We start from the raw sequence: 15,058 nt of genomic DNA, 5'->3' as shown, positions 1-15,058 counted from the left end.
ATCCTCCTATTTCATTCACTGAGAAGTACAGACCACAGTGGAATTGTGATTTTTGCCTATTTAGGCAATAAATCTGAGCAGAAGCTTATTAGACTTAAAATAGAGTTGTAATAAAGTTTTTCTCTTAATGATTCCATCAATATATCCAGATAGAATTGTGAAGATAAATTCTGTGCTTCAGACTATGGACACAAAAGAAGATATTTCATTATAGAGAGACCATTCATAAAGCCATGGTTTACCTGGACATTGGCAAAATCAACACGGTTGAGGTCATTGAGCATCTGGTTGATTTGAGAAGTGTTCTGGAGTACGGCGCGAGCTGCCTGAGCCAGGTGATTAAGCGATGTGTATCTTCGCAGAGTCTGGGCAAAGGCACTTACAGCGGCAACCTGCAAAGAAACCCAGTTGGCTTTGGATTTTTTAAAAAAGAAAAAGAAATCACTGATACTTTTTTAATCTTCCATGACTGGCTAATTTCTTATGTTCCCTTTTGATATATTTTATATTCATCCTTGTAAGAGAGCTCACTTGTGGATTATAGCATTTAAATTTCTAAGTCACATAGTTTTCCTAGGACAAAAAAATTTTTTTTTGAAGTCAAGATTCAAACAAGCTCCTACATTCTTTGACACAGGATCACCAATTAACCAGCCTTGCCAGTGATCATGCATTCACATCCAGAAATAATTTATTCTGGAGAAGGTAAAAAGATAATTTAATTTTCTTTACTCTCTCAATCACATTCAAGTAGAAAGTGGGTTTAAAAATTTGCAAGAATTGGTCCAAGTATTGTATTAACTATACATAGAACAATTTTTAAACAGGTAAAAAAGAGAAACAGGAACCTGCCAATAATTCTTTTATCATTCTATAGAAATTTAAGTAAGATGAGGAGCTTTTTGGGGGGAGAGAGGAAGAAGGAAACATTTCGCTACTAATGTCTTCCTCCAATGCCCCGAGTTGGCATGAAGATCTAGGTTCTCCAAGGCTGTGTCAGAAATATAAGTGCTGGAATGTCATTCCCCAAAGTGGGAAGCATAGTACCTAGTAAGGTGTGGTACAATGGAATGAACACTGGCTTTGAAATCAGAGAATGTGGATTCAAATTCTATCTCTTTTTACCCTGGATCTCAACTTCCTCATCTGTAAAATTGGGGGAACTGACTCTATGGCCTCTGAGGTTCCTTCCTCTAGATCTCTACTATCTAAAGCTATTATCCTATAAATAGTATGGGTCCCTTGAGAAACTGTATCTTTTGGTTAAGGAACAACCAAGTTATAAATAATTAGATTAGCAGCCAATAAGGAAATATGTTGGACCACAGTTCATGGAAGACAGTACCAAAGTGCATAGAAATTATAGCAAGCAGTCTTATATTGATAAAAATCATAGATCTTTTGATGGATCTTTCTTTGGAAATAGACTTTTAATAATCTATTCTAGATAAGCAATTGGAACAGACATACTCAAAACTTTAAATTTCTATTAAAAAGTTATACCTAAAATGCCAGCCATAATGTAGCACATAAAACCCAAATGAAACCTTATATCATTCTCAGAGAAATATATTATATATATAATATCCCTTGAAACCTCCTATATTAAAAAAGTGTGCAAAAATGCACATTGTAAACAAAGTTCCGAGAAGTGTGCCAAAACATGAATCTCACTGGACACATGTGTGTGGGAAATTGGATAGTATTTCCAGTTCTTATAAAGATATCACCCTAACCAGAAGACCACAGTTTTTAGGCTCTAAGATTATGCAACATTTGGTGGAAAGTGAGGAAGTAGGTTCTTTCAGTTAGCTTTCTAGCTGACCTCTGGTGGCTTTGTCCTATTTCCCCACAATTATACTCATATCTCCTTAGTTCATAAACACAACAATAACAACAACAAAAACCTGTTTACTTTATCCTCCTGCTTTTTTCCTATTATTTTTTCACCCTCACTACTAAAATTCTTGAAAATAACTATACCTGAGGCAGCTAGATAGCACAGTGGATAGAGCACTGGCCCTGACGTCAGGAGGACGTGAGTTTAAATCTCGTCTCAGACACTTAATACTTCCCAGCTGTGTGAGCCTGGGCAACTCAATTAACCCCAATTGCAGAAGGAAGGAAGGAAGGAAGGAAAGGAAGGAAGGAAGGAGGGAGGGAGTGAAGGAAGGAAGGAAGGAAGAAAGGAAGGAAGTTAGGAAGGAAGGAAATGACTATACCCATTTTCTTCTGATCCCTCCTTTCCTCAGTATCTTGAAATATAGTTCATTCCTTCATCCTGTACTGAAATTGCTTCCTTAAATCAATGACTGCTAAATTACTAAATGTAATGTAATTTCTTTTCATTTCTCATCCTCTTTCCCTTTTGGAACACTATCAATTAGTCATAGAAGTAATTAAAAAGCATTTATTAAGTACCTATTGTATGCTAGACACTGTTCTGTATGATGGGGACACAAATACAAAAGTGAGACAATCCTTATTCTCAAGAAATACACTTTTTTTGAAGAGGGGAGGCATGCATATGTTCATAGATAAGCAAAAATAAGATGTATACAAGCAAAAATAAGATATGTAGAAAATGGCTATGAAGTAATTTCAGGATATGAATAACATCTGAGGGATTTAAGGAGATGATCCTCAAGCCTCTGAGACTTGAAGAGATTAGGAAGTCTATGAAGTATAAGTAATAAAGACATAGTCTTTGCAAAAGCATGGAAGCAGAAAATGGAATGACGTATACCAAGAATGATTGGTAGAATGATTAATGTTTTGCTTCCCAAGAATCTATTCTTATATTGTTTCATTTATTTGCTATATACTTGTGCTCCTAAGAATCTTATTCATTCCTATGGCTGCTACCACTATTCATGACTCCCAAATTCCTAATTCTGTTTTAGAATCTTTTCTGAGATTCATATTTGTATTTTCAACTGCTTATCCACTATCTCTAGCTGAATGTCACATCCTTGACTCAAACCCTCAAATTCAAAATTGCCTAATATATCAAAGATCTATGATTATCTGAGTCAGAGAACTCCCAACACTGATACGGGTTACAATCTATCCACAACTTAGTAGTAAATCTTAAAGAGATTTGTTTGAGGTGATTGTACCCTTGTTCTCAGGATAGGATTAGAACTTTGGTCCTCTATATTTTGTGTCAAGCACTGTAGCCAACACATCTTCCTACCTATAGCATTTCCCAAACCAGAATTTTCTTTCTCTATAAACATATTTTTTCTCCCTATGATTTCACAGTGCTTTCTTTGGAATCATCATGAACCATGCCTACAAATTTTTGTTATCTCTAGTTCTTTCTACACCATCTCTCATATCCAAACAATTGTCAAGTTCTATTAATTTTACTTTCAAGTTTTTTTTTTTTTTACATAATTTCCCTCTATTCTTATAGCTATTATTATAGCCATTATATTGTTCTTCAAGACCATTCACCTGGATACCACATTAAAAGTCTCGTGCCTCTACTCTCTCTCCATCCAGTTCACTGCATTGCCAGTCTCATGCCTGGAATACAGGGTCCTTCACAATCTGGTACTATCTCACTTCTGGTACTCTATTGTCTTCCATGAATTTTATGCTCCAAAGTAAACGCTTATATTTAAGTAACATGCTTTGAGTTCTCTGCACCGTTGGTCACACTAGTCTCTATATACTAACTTTCCTTTTACTCTGTTTACAGATGCTGAATCTTTCTCATCCATTACAATCAAAATCACATACCACTTCTTCCATGGATATTCTAAGGACCTTTGATATTCTTTTCTATAGACCTGTGATATTCTACGGCAGTACTGGCCTTCCCTTTGAACCTCAATACTTTTTTGTATTTGTCTGGTATAATTATCAGATTAATACTATATATTAGTATTTCATATTTGTGTCTTTTATTTGTTGTACTATAAACTCCCTAAAGGCAAGACCCATGACTTTTCTAATGTTTTGTATGACTCCCAATATCTATCAATGTTCTGCAAACAGTAAATATTTAGAAAAATAAGTTAATGAATAAACTCTCTAGAACTAGAGAATGAAACAAGTTATTACATTATATTATAAAATATCACTTTGTCTCCATGTGACAATATACAGCTAGGTTTCCAAATTTTTAACCCCAAGGAAGCAGAAGTGTGGTGAAGTTCAAATAAATGATATATGTAGAGTGCTTTGCAACCTAGAAGGCATTATATAAATGCAAGCTCTTACTAGAGATATAATTACCTAAATACTTTCTGTTTCTCTGGTTATAATTTCAACTATCTGCACTAGAGTTTTCCTCTGATGCCTTAGCATGATGTGGTTGTTGTCCTAGATTATTAAGATTATGCTAGTAAAGAACAAATTCTGGCAGATTACTTAATCAATCAATAAACATGTATTAAGTACCCACTATATGGCAGGCACAAAGCTACGTGCTTGAGTCACAGTGTTAAGTTTTGATTTCAAAAGTGGATCTGGTAAAAGATAGTAATATCTATCCTCTGAGGGTTTGCCCAGATTATTTTAGTGAGGTTCATTACTAGATGAGTTACTGGAGTGACACATTTTTCAGGAGCAATAAACTCTACTAAGTGATGAAGCATTGAGACTTGCAGTGATGGAGGAGGTATATTAACATAATTGTGTAACCTGGAAGTTCTTGACCATTTTGTAGGCTAGATTTATGATGTATTTGTTATGTCTTTACTTCTGGAACTCTTTCTCTACTTTTTTTGAAAAATTTAACTTGAAATCTATAAACTACTGAGTTTGAATATGAAACAATAATGCAAATACTTCATTAAAGAAAATGAAAGCTTCTGAGAAACTAAAAAGCAACAAAAAAATCCTGCATTTCTACCATACAGATTATGTAACACCATTTGCCACCTGGGAGATCAAAGACAATGGTTCAAAACAATTTCCGAAATACAAAATGAAGGGCACAGCTAACACAATGTACCTTGGTTTGTATCATTCTCTGTGGAATATTGTTCATGGCATTGGAAAGCCAACCTTCAAGGCTTTTTGCAAAATTGCGAATGGCTTGGGTCAAGGCACCTAAATATTAAAAAATAAAAACATTATGAAAAGAAGCCAAATAACCAATATCTTTATGTTGGGGGTAAGAAGGGTAGGGGTTATAGCACATAAACATATAATTTGAAATACTCTGAGAATTTTTATTTTCTACTTTGATAAATATTTAATATATATTCATAACTCTGCTCTGCCTCCATGATTTACTTCTTGGAGGTTATGTATTTAATTGTTTCACTCCCAGATTATTCTTATCCATCAGTGGGAAATCCAAACATTTAAACATTTGAGTACAGTGACATATACCAGTTGTGAATATGATTATAGATTTTTCTACTTTGAACAAAGCATTTTTGAGTAATTGTTTTAATGCTAAATGACTGATTATTTTCTTTACAAATTCAGGAAAAAGGATTCCCCTTCAGGTATAGATTGGATTAGATAACATTGGAATCCCATATTCTAAGATCTTTTTCCAGCTCCTAATTCAGTATAACAGCATAATCTCATTAAAAAGTTTTTGACTTGTACCTCTCAACAAACTAGAGACTCCAGGTAGAGCACTGAGGCGATTTTCTCAATTTTTTTTCTCTAACATATTCTTGTGAATAAGGCGCAAAGCTATTTTCATGTGGGCTTGGATAATTTAATCAATTCTTCACTTTACATACAGGACAAGTATAATCAAAACTGCTGCCAATAATTGATGAGAATACTCAAAATTGTCCAGTATATGAATTACATAATTTATTTTCTGTAGTATGTAATATAGACAGATATGTTTGTCCTATAACACTACATTTTATGCAAGCTGTGAAATAATAGGAACCTCCTTGGCCATAAGGGAAGAGAACTAGTATATCTGTTAGGCAGAGCCAGCATTGATGGAGTCTGCCCCTTACTTACATGGATTCTACTACTTCTGTGGCAAGTAATAAGAAAGTGGACTCAAATAATACTAAGCCTTCAGGGCACCATTTTATTTTTAGGCTGAGACTATGAAGTATGTAAATAAAATGCTGTTATTGTTTTCCTGGCTTTGTGATTTTACTTTATTTGTGTCTAAGACTCTGTAAGGAAGGGAGCAGGCTTTAAATATCAATTAAGTACCTGATGCACCTTACAATCTAAAATTAATCTATGGATACTCCTGTGTGGTAGGTGAATATTTTAATCTCTCTTTTATAGATAAGACCCCAGAAAGCTAAATGATTTGCCCAAGGCTGAAAAGCAAATTAAAAGCAATCCTGGGATTAAATCCCTTGGTTTTCCAGGCTAATGCTCAGATGAGTCCAACATACTTCTTCAACTGACAACGACTTTTGTTCAAGAAAGTTGAGAAAATATGTTAACAGTGCAAACTAGTATCAAAATAAACAAATTATCCTTCTCTATGAAATAATCATTTTCTTTTTGTATTATTTAATGGGACAAATGATGGATGAACTGAAACAATCTGGATTTTGACTGAGAAAAGTGGTCTCAAATATGGAAGATTAAGCAAACCCTTAATCTGTATAATAGCATTGGAAATTTCGTGAGAATTGATCTTTCTTGTGAAATTTCCAAAGCTTCCTGCTTTGTCAAAGCTGGGAAGCTTATGAAAAATTTTTTTCTGCTGTGTTATGCACTAAGATCATGGAGGATAGGTATGAATGAAAATGAAAAGGAGTAACAAAAAAACTAACCCGTTTTTGAAGCTCAAGAACATTTGGGTTCAAGATACAGATTAAGATTCAATTTGGATCTCATTTTATCCAAATTAATTTGATTTTCGGAAGGCTAGGAAATAATTACATTTATTTTGTATCTTAGAAATAATGAAAATAACTCGGAATCTTTCCCCTATTGTACAAGAATGAGGTCTTGGCCTGCTAATTATCCTTACTGATAACTGAGGATTGAAGCTGTGTCACTAATTATGCTTGGAGGGAATTCCTTATTTTTAGCAACTTTGCATTTTCTAGATTTAGGATCTAGAATTTGTTCATCTGACTTCAAATTAATGTGATGGGCAAAGATATTTTCATACCAAAAAAGGAACCCCATCTGGACAGAAAAAAAATGTATCTTCTGTTATGAAGGCAAAAGATGGATGGCAAAACTATGTACTAGTAGTCGCCAGGAAAAGAAATTCTTCATTGTACAGAGAAGCTAGTTTGGTCTTTCTATAAGAATTTATGTAAAATAAAAAATTGTACAGATTGACTTTGACAAATCTTAAAATTCTTGAATGGATTGTTTGAAATTCAAAGTCTATTCCAAAGCCTACTAGTCTCAACCTGTTGAAGGTTAATATTAAAATGCACATATTCAAAAGATAGTTATCTAAAATGTATTTTGAGCTTTTATTTCTTTGAGCCTTGTTGTAGCATGGGAATGAAATCTTGAAATTTCTTTGGAATGGCTTAATGCATCTGTTGGTTACAAAACAACTCTGAAATTATAGTTTTATGAAAATTTCTGAAGCTTATTTGTTCAGTGAAATTTGTGGGAAGCTATTTGACAAAGCAAGTTGGCCTTTCAAATATACAATTTTCAAAAAAGAAAGATAAAGTTTCAGCTGCCTATTATGCAAAGCAGTGGTCACTTTAAAAGGGGCTAAAAATTAACTTTAGAAATTCCTTTTTCCCCTTAGTAAAATTTCTGTTGTGTTAAGACAAACATGAGTGATTTTGGTTTTCTGTATTTAGAATGCTGTGGTTTTTTTTTAAAACCCTGACATCTCTTCATCTATCTCATGAGATAAATTGTGAGTAGGCAGTAAGATGTCATAGGTTAATGAGCTCCCCTATAAAACTTCTCTTAAAACATCTCTAGAGAATACCTCTCGGTGCACAGGGAGCAAGAGGAAGACAAGGGAAATCAGGTACTGGAACAGAAATCAGTACAAGATATGCACACTGAAATTTTCCATGACAACGTCACTTTTAATCAATCTTTAATCAGGAAAACTTTTGTGTGGATGGAATGGAAAATTAAGCCAGGGCTTTCTTTACTCTCTTATTGGGAACTTAATTAAATCCCTAATTCATTTTGATGATATTCTTAAACTAGAATTTAATTGCTTAAAAAAAATGAAAGCTTTTGTGTATGTTTGCTAAACATAAGGAACTTGAGATAAAGACAATTAAAAAATTTTCTGACTTTTTTACATAACTCTATATGCAATCCATAGATTACCATACAAACATATTATGGATAAATATGCACTTAGGGGGTAACAAAAGTAAAAGAATAAAAAAGTGTTTATTTTTCATGACCTCCATTAATTTCTGCTACAGTTAAAAATAGAAGAGGCTAAAAATCCACCAAATGTTTTATGTTAAGCTCCTGATGTTCTGTTCAAGCAAATCTCTATTTGTTTTGTTGAAAACATTGACAATAGCTGCCAGTGAGTAAGTACACTTCAAATCTATGCTTTCTAATTTCTAAAGCTAACATTCTTTTTACCTCCATTAATGTGCTTAAGAGTGGAATCTCTGTTCCATTTCATTAACAAGTTAAGGTCAGTAGCATCTGCTCATAAAGATGTAGGTGTAAAATTGTTGTCAACTGCCTCTAACAGCTAGACTCCCTAGTAGCACTTATATTGACATCTGTAGAAAATAGCTTTGTTTGCTACAAGATAGTTTGAGGCACTATTTCTTTTAAAAATAATCTAACTTATCTGTGTAATGCCTATTGTTTGGTTCAGAGTGGGAACACAATGCTTGTGTAGTTACATAGATTTTTCTCTCAGAATACCGTTAACCATTACTGTTAATGGAAGCTACATTTGTAGTTCTTAACATGATGGACGTGACAGAGTAAATGCTTTTATAAAGGAATTCAACTTCACTGGAAACCAAGGTAAATTAGCTTGATATCAAAAGCAACCAGAAAAGAGACTGGCCTAGCAATTACAGATTTCAATAATTTTTACTTGAAGAAGGGAACTGTGCTTCTGAGGGAAATAATTCAATAATGGTTGACTGGCCAAGGAGTAATCTTGCAATTAGATACTAGGGCTGTCACCCATCTGCTTAGTTGGCTTACAAGAAAGAAGCATGATAGATTGGAAAATAGGTGAGTCAGGTTAAAAAAAAGAGAGAGAACAGCTTTCATACTACTCTGTTTTAATGTATTACTCCAGAATATTATATGCTTTTCTGTTTTGCAAACCTGAATGAAGATTCAGACATAGAATCACTGAGATTTTTTTCATTCACTTTCCAAAACTTCCTGGGAGTTATGTATGAGAACAAAAGAATCCTTACTTGTCTGCATTTAACTTACTAGGAATAGGTCTAAGGACGTCGGGAATGAGAATCTCCACCAAAGCCTGGTACATCCCATGGTCACAGTTACACATCCATTTCAGAATAGACTCATTTTTGCACAGAGTTATCAGCTTTGCTTTCGGAAGTCGGCTTTCTATTTCACTCAGATTGCTGGCGTGAATAAATGTCGCAAATGAATAGATGGCAAATGAGGATAAAAAAAAAGAATAATGGGCTTTTAAAATATTCGTATTGAATAAAATACTACAGAGGTTAGACTATACCATCATTGCACTGGTGCCACATAGTTGGGATAAAAGGTTCCCCCCTCCCAAAGCTCTCTTCTTTCAAATTTTCTAAAAACATGTTGACTGGCTACTATTTTTTTTTCTTAAGGAAAGGGAGAAGATGTCTACTGCAGTCACCCAAATCAATAAAAATTGGAAGTATGTAGAGAAGTTAAACTTTGAAAGGGTAGTTTGTGGTATGTTTCTATATGTTAGCCTATCAAATTATATCAGGAAAGGTTCACAACTGGTATACATATCTCTACATTGTCAGATCTGTTCAATTACTATAGCAAATTAGTAAAGTTTTTGGATTCTGACCTGGATTCAGTAATGGTAGTGCCATCAGCTGGAGTGGAGGGAGAATAACGCCAGAAAGTTTGCCACAATTTTTCTATCAGGCTAAATTGAAGATTCACAACAACATCCAATATTGCCTAAAAAAACACAAATCAAGGGCAGATGACCTTTCTGTTGTATTTACATTAGCCAAAAGGAGTAGAGGTGCATAGATGACAGTTGTTTTCTTTTGTAACTTAGCACAGAATAATGGTAAGATATAGCTATTTCTAGTCATTCTGGGTATTAGGTGTTTCATCAGGAAATTTCTTCAGGACCTCCTAAAGATATATGACAGAACAAAGAAAAGTTGAACTACCAAAAATAAAAGATATTAACTAGGGAAAAACCAACCAATTCCTTTCCAAATTAAAAAGCCAGCTAATGTTTTCAAAGATCCCTTGCTATGTTCTTTTTTGTTTTTTCTTTTGGCTTTTATACCCATAACAACCTGCCTATTTTCTACCTTTCCATTGTGCTTTCTCTGCCCCTCCACATATTTTAGGACCCAGTGACACTAGTCTCCTTTTCCTGGTACTTACATGGGACTCTCCACTTTTTACCCTGTGCATTGTCACTAAGCTGTCCTCCGGGCCTAGAATGTTCTGGTTTCCCTGGCTTCCTTCATCTCTCAGCTTAATTATCACAACTGCAAGGCCTTTACCTGTTTCTTTCACCACTAATAACTTCTCTAGGAGATTACTTCTAATTTATCATCTCTGTCTGTCTATCTTTCTATCTATAGGTAAGTATATCTATATATACCTTGTGTGTACATAGTTGTTTGCTGTTGCTTCCACCATTAGAATGTGAGCTTATTGAGGGCAGGGACAGTGTTTTTGTGTTTCTTTGAATCCTAGCGTTTAGTACAAATGCCTAGCCTATATAATAAGTGCTTAATAAATGCTTGTTCACTCAACTTGACTTTATAGGTGATGTAGCTTAATAGTATTCATATATGGAGACATAAGTATAAATGACTATGATGTAATATGATACAGTGAGATGAAGGACAAAAGTATAAGTTCAGACAAGTGTTTTTTTTGAAATCTGATGAGGCTAAAGAAATAGGAGAGGCTTGATGGAGCAGCTGGCACATGAGCTAGGCTTTCAAGGGAAAGTAAGGACCTTGACAGATGGAGATTGAGGAGAGAGTAAGACTATTCCATGAATATAAAATACTAGGAATAAAAACATGAAAAAAAGAAGGGCAGGACAGAAATACTGGATATAGAGTAGTCCAGTTTGGTTGGAGAGCTGAACATATGAAAGAGAGTAGTTTGTGGGGAAAAATGCATGGAGGATCAAGGAGCTATACAGTGTCAGGGTCAAGTCAACTTTATTCTATAATAATAATAATACCTAACTTTATACAGTAATTGAAGGCTTACTTAAAGCAAAATAGAGACCTATTACAGGTTTCTAATGAGAGAGAAAATTAAAATGATATATTAGAAAGATTTCTCAATCAATGGCCTTTTAGTCAATGTTTAAAATTCTGCAATGAGGAGGAGTCCATTTCACTTTCAGACAGGTATAAATATTACTAAGTTTTTCCTCCAGCATCAAGCCAAAATTTTCTTCTTAGGAACTTATAGTCATTATTCTTATTTCTATCAGAATAAATAGAATTTCTCTTTCACATAACAGATCTTTTACAAACAAGAAGATAGATGTTATTATGTACTTCCTGAGCCTTTTCTTCTCCAGACTAAAAAATAATTCCAGTTTCTCCAACTAATCCTCATATGGAAAATGTGACCTATCTAATTTATCTAGAGGTCTTATCTAAAATGTGCCATTCAGAAGTGAATATAACACTCCACATTTGGTCAGACTCACATGGAATGGTCCTGAAGTTCTATCTCTTAATGCAGCCCAGGAAAGTGATGTTTAAGGTTAAGAAGGGTAACTGGTGAGGATAAAGATTTGGAAGCCATCAGCTTGGAATTAATAAATGAAGCTATGCTAGTGGATATAGTTGGTTATGAGGAGAGAGGATAGAATGTAGCTAAGGACAGAATTGTGGGGTAGGGAAGAAAATGAGAAACAAGTTGGATAAAGATTAGGGAGAAATCTATGGAGTGAAGTTACAACAAAAACAATGAGTTTATCAAGGAATTAGGCAAGAAATAAAAGGACTACGGATCTTAAACAGAAGGAGAGATATCAGAATTTAGGATTTTGAAAGTAGTTTAACAGGAAGAACCTCAAATTAAATGAAGGTGGGAATCACAGGAGTAGAAGAGTTTGAGAAACTGAGAATACTAGGTCAGAAGGTTCATCACTGCAGATACTTAAGTTTCTAAAGAAAGGGAGAGGAGATATCCCAAAGAGATCTTAAAGGAGGTAAAGAGACCCGTATGTGCAAAAATTTTGTGGAAGTCCTTTTTGTAGTGGAAAGAAACTGGAAACTGAATGAGGATGCCCATCAGTTGGAGAATGGCTGAATTTAAGTTATGGTATATGAATGTTATGGAATATTATAGTTCTGTTAGAAATGACCAGCAGGATGATTTCAGAGAGACCTGAGGAGAGTTACATGAACTGATGCTAAGTGAAATGAGCAGAATCAGGAGATCATTATACATGGCAACATGTATATACAATGGCAACAACAAGATTATGTGATAATCAATTCTGATGGACGTAACTCTTTTCAACAATAAGATGATGGAGGTCAATTTCAATGATCTTGTGATGAAGAGAACCGTCTACCCAGAGAGAAGACTGTGGGAATTGAGTGTGGATCACAACATAGCATTTTTACTCTTTTTATTGTTGTTTGCTTGCACTTTGTTTTCTTTCTCATTTTTTCTTTTTTGATCTGATTTTTCTTGTACAACAAGATAATTGATACATATGTATACATATATTGGATTTAACATATATATTTTTTTAACATGTTTAACGTATATTGGATTACTTGCCATCTGGGGAGGTGGAGGGGGATTTGGAACACAAGGTATTACAAGTTAATGTTGAAAAATTACCCATGTATATGTTTTGAAAATAAAAAGCTTTAATAAAAAATATTTGGGTAAGGAAAAAAAGAAAAAAAAAATAATGGGAGAGCAGGAAGTAGTGGAAATGAAAACTATGAGCTAGGACCCAAAGGAACAGAGAAAGACAAGGGAGTAACCAGCAGATTGGTAAGAGAGATGGATGAAGATCAAGGAAAGAAGATCAAATGTCATGAATTTCAAAGGAAGCAATTTTCCTGCCTTCCTTCTAAGATTATCTTCCATGTACATTTTTTCTATCTTTTACTATATAACTGTTTGCATGCTGTCTCTTCCATTAGAACATGAGCACCTTAGTGCAGGGATTGTTTTTAGTTATCTTTGTATCTCCAGTGCTGAGCACAGAACTTAATAAATGCTTTTTGATCAAGTCAACTCATTGTTTTCTTAGTGGCTCAGAGCAGACCTCTAACAAGTATAGAGGTTTGTATTAAAAATTGCTAATGTTTGTATTAACTTTTGATTATTATTTTAAAAATTTCCTTAGAGCATCCAAATTAATTTATAAATTAGCTTCAGGATAATAATATATATGAAATCTGAACATTATTTCATTGTGCAAAAAAGGGAGTTTAGACTAAATGTATTTAATAATTTGGCTTCTAAGAATTGGCAAAGTAACTGCTAATCTATCACATCTGAGAAAAGTAGAGAATAATCTACCTAGTTAGATGGTAAAGTTCAGGCAATCTGAAAGTCAATCTGTATTCTTTAGACAAAGAAAAAACCCTCTAAATTTGGTGTTTGGCTCTTTCATATGTTCTAGATGTATAGATCACAATTCAAATTCTTAGAGATTTCATATATAAAGACACTAAGTCCAATTTATAAATATAGAAAAAAAAATTCTTTGAGTGGAGGGGATACTCTTCCAGAAATCAGTGAGAAATGTCACAAAAAATAGAGAGTGAAAAACTGGAAGAAATAAATCCTTTTAAAATGTTAACAAATAATTGAATTAATTTCAATATACATTTATTAAGCATCCACTATGTGCAAAGTATTATACTCTTAAGGACCTTGTTATCTAAGGGGAGGAATAGTTATACAAGTAAATAAAGAACAAATTAGTAGCAAAGAAAGGATCAAGACCAAACTTTCTATGAAAATTTGAGAAGGAAGAATTCACTTGCAGTTAGAGGAATCCAGGGAAGCTTCATGGGAGAGGTGACACCTGAGCTGGACCTTGAAGGAAGAAAAGGATTTCAATAGGTGCAGATGAATAGGAATGCATTCTAGACATGATTGGGATCAAAAGGGTGACAACCTGCATGAATGCAAAGAGGAAAAGTAATGCTGAGGAGACTGCAGAACAGCTAGCAGTCTAGTTTCACTGGAGTGTGCATGTGTGGGAATGTGTGTGTGTGTGTCTGTGTGTTTGTGTATGTGTGTCTGTGAGTGAGTAGTGTGTGTGTGTGTGTGTGTGTGTGTGTGTGTGTGTTTGTGTGTGAAGGAGAAGATAAGATATGAAGGACCTTAAATGTCAGGTTAAGAAGTCTGTATATTATTCTATAGAAAATAGAAAGCAACAGAAAACATTAAGCAGGGAAGTGACAGAAATATTCATTAGGTTATTAATTCACTAGATTAGTGGCATGAAAAATAGATTTTGAAGGGAAGAGATGAAGGCAAATGTATTAGTCAGGAGGCTAGAGAAAATGTTAAAAAGATGTAAACTTGGGTGATGGCAGTACGAGTAGAGAGAAGAAAACAGAAAAGATATTCAAAAGGTACAATCAATAGGGTCTGACAACTGATTGAATATGGGAGAGAAAAGAGTAAAATAAGTAACTAAAGTTTTGACCTGGGTGAATGGGAAGATGGTAGTGGTATTAAAAAAATATAAAAGTTTAGAGAAAAATAGATTTTTGAAAAAGGATGAGTTCAGTTTCACACAGGATGAGTTTGAGATGTCAGGGGGGCATTTAGGTAGAGATCTGCCTAGAAGTCAGTTACAGAGGCAGGACCCAATCTCCAAGAGGTTAAGATTGGAGAGGAATCTGAATAGAGATGGGGCTATAAAATACCAAGGGAAATAAGGTAGAAAAACAAGAAAAAGAATCTACAACAGAATCTTAGAAGATCTTATCTAAGAAGCAATAGG

General features: G+C 34.2%; 1 protein-coding gene across 8 annotated transcripts in view; it reads right to left on the bottom strand.

Moving 5' to 3' along the window:
* The window catches only part of RFX3 (regulatory factor X3), a 314,889-nt gene that overhangs the window by 44,854 nt on the left and 254,977 nt on the right, over nt 1-15,058 (bottom strand). For all 8 annotated transcript variants that reach the window (XR_004233321.1, XM_023497908.2, XM_031962220.1 and 5 more), the window contains 4 exons: nt 9,914-10,029; nt 9,322-9,476; nt 4,967-5,064; nt 243-392 (listed from right to left, as the gene is read on the bottom strand). Coding sequence is in view for 7 of the 8 variants with exons in the window: in XM_023497908.2 (XP_023353676.1) it covers nt 243-392; nt 4,967-5,064; nt 9,322-9,476; nt 9,914-10,029 (519 nt within the window). In the remaining variant the exon portion in view is untranslated. The remainder of the gene's footprint in view (nt 1-242; nt 393-4,966; nt 5,065-9,321; nt 9,477-9,913; nt 10,030-15,058) is intronic.

The sequence above is a fragment of the Sarcophilus harrisii genome, chromosome 1, assembly GCF_902635505.1.
Source record: "Sarcophilus harrisii chromosome 1, mSarHar1.11, whole genome shotgun sequence".
NCBI lineage: Eukaryota > Metazoa > Chordata > Mammalia > Dasyuromorphia > Dasyuridae > Sarcophilus > Sarcophilus harrisii.
Note: the sequence above shows the minus strand (reverse complement) of the source record. Positions and strands in the feature narration are given on the sequence as shown.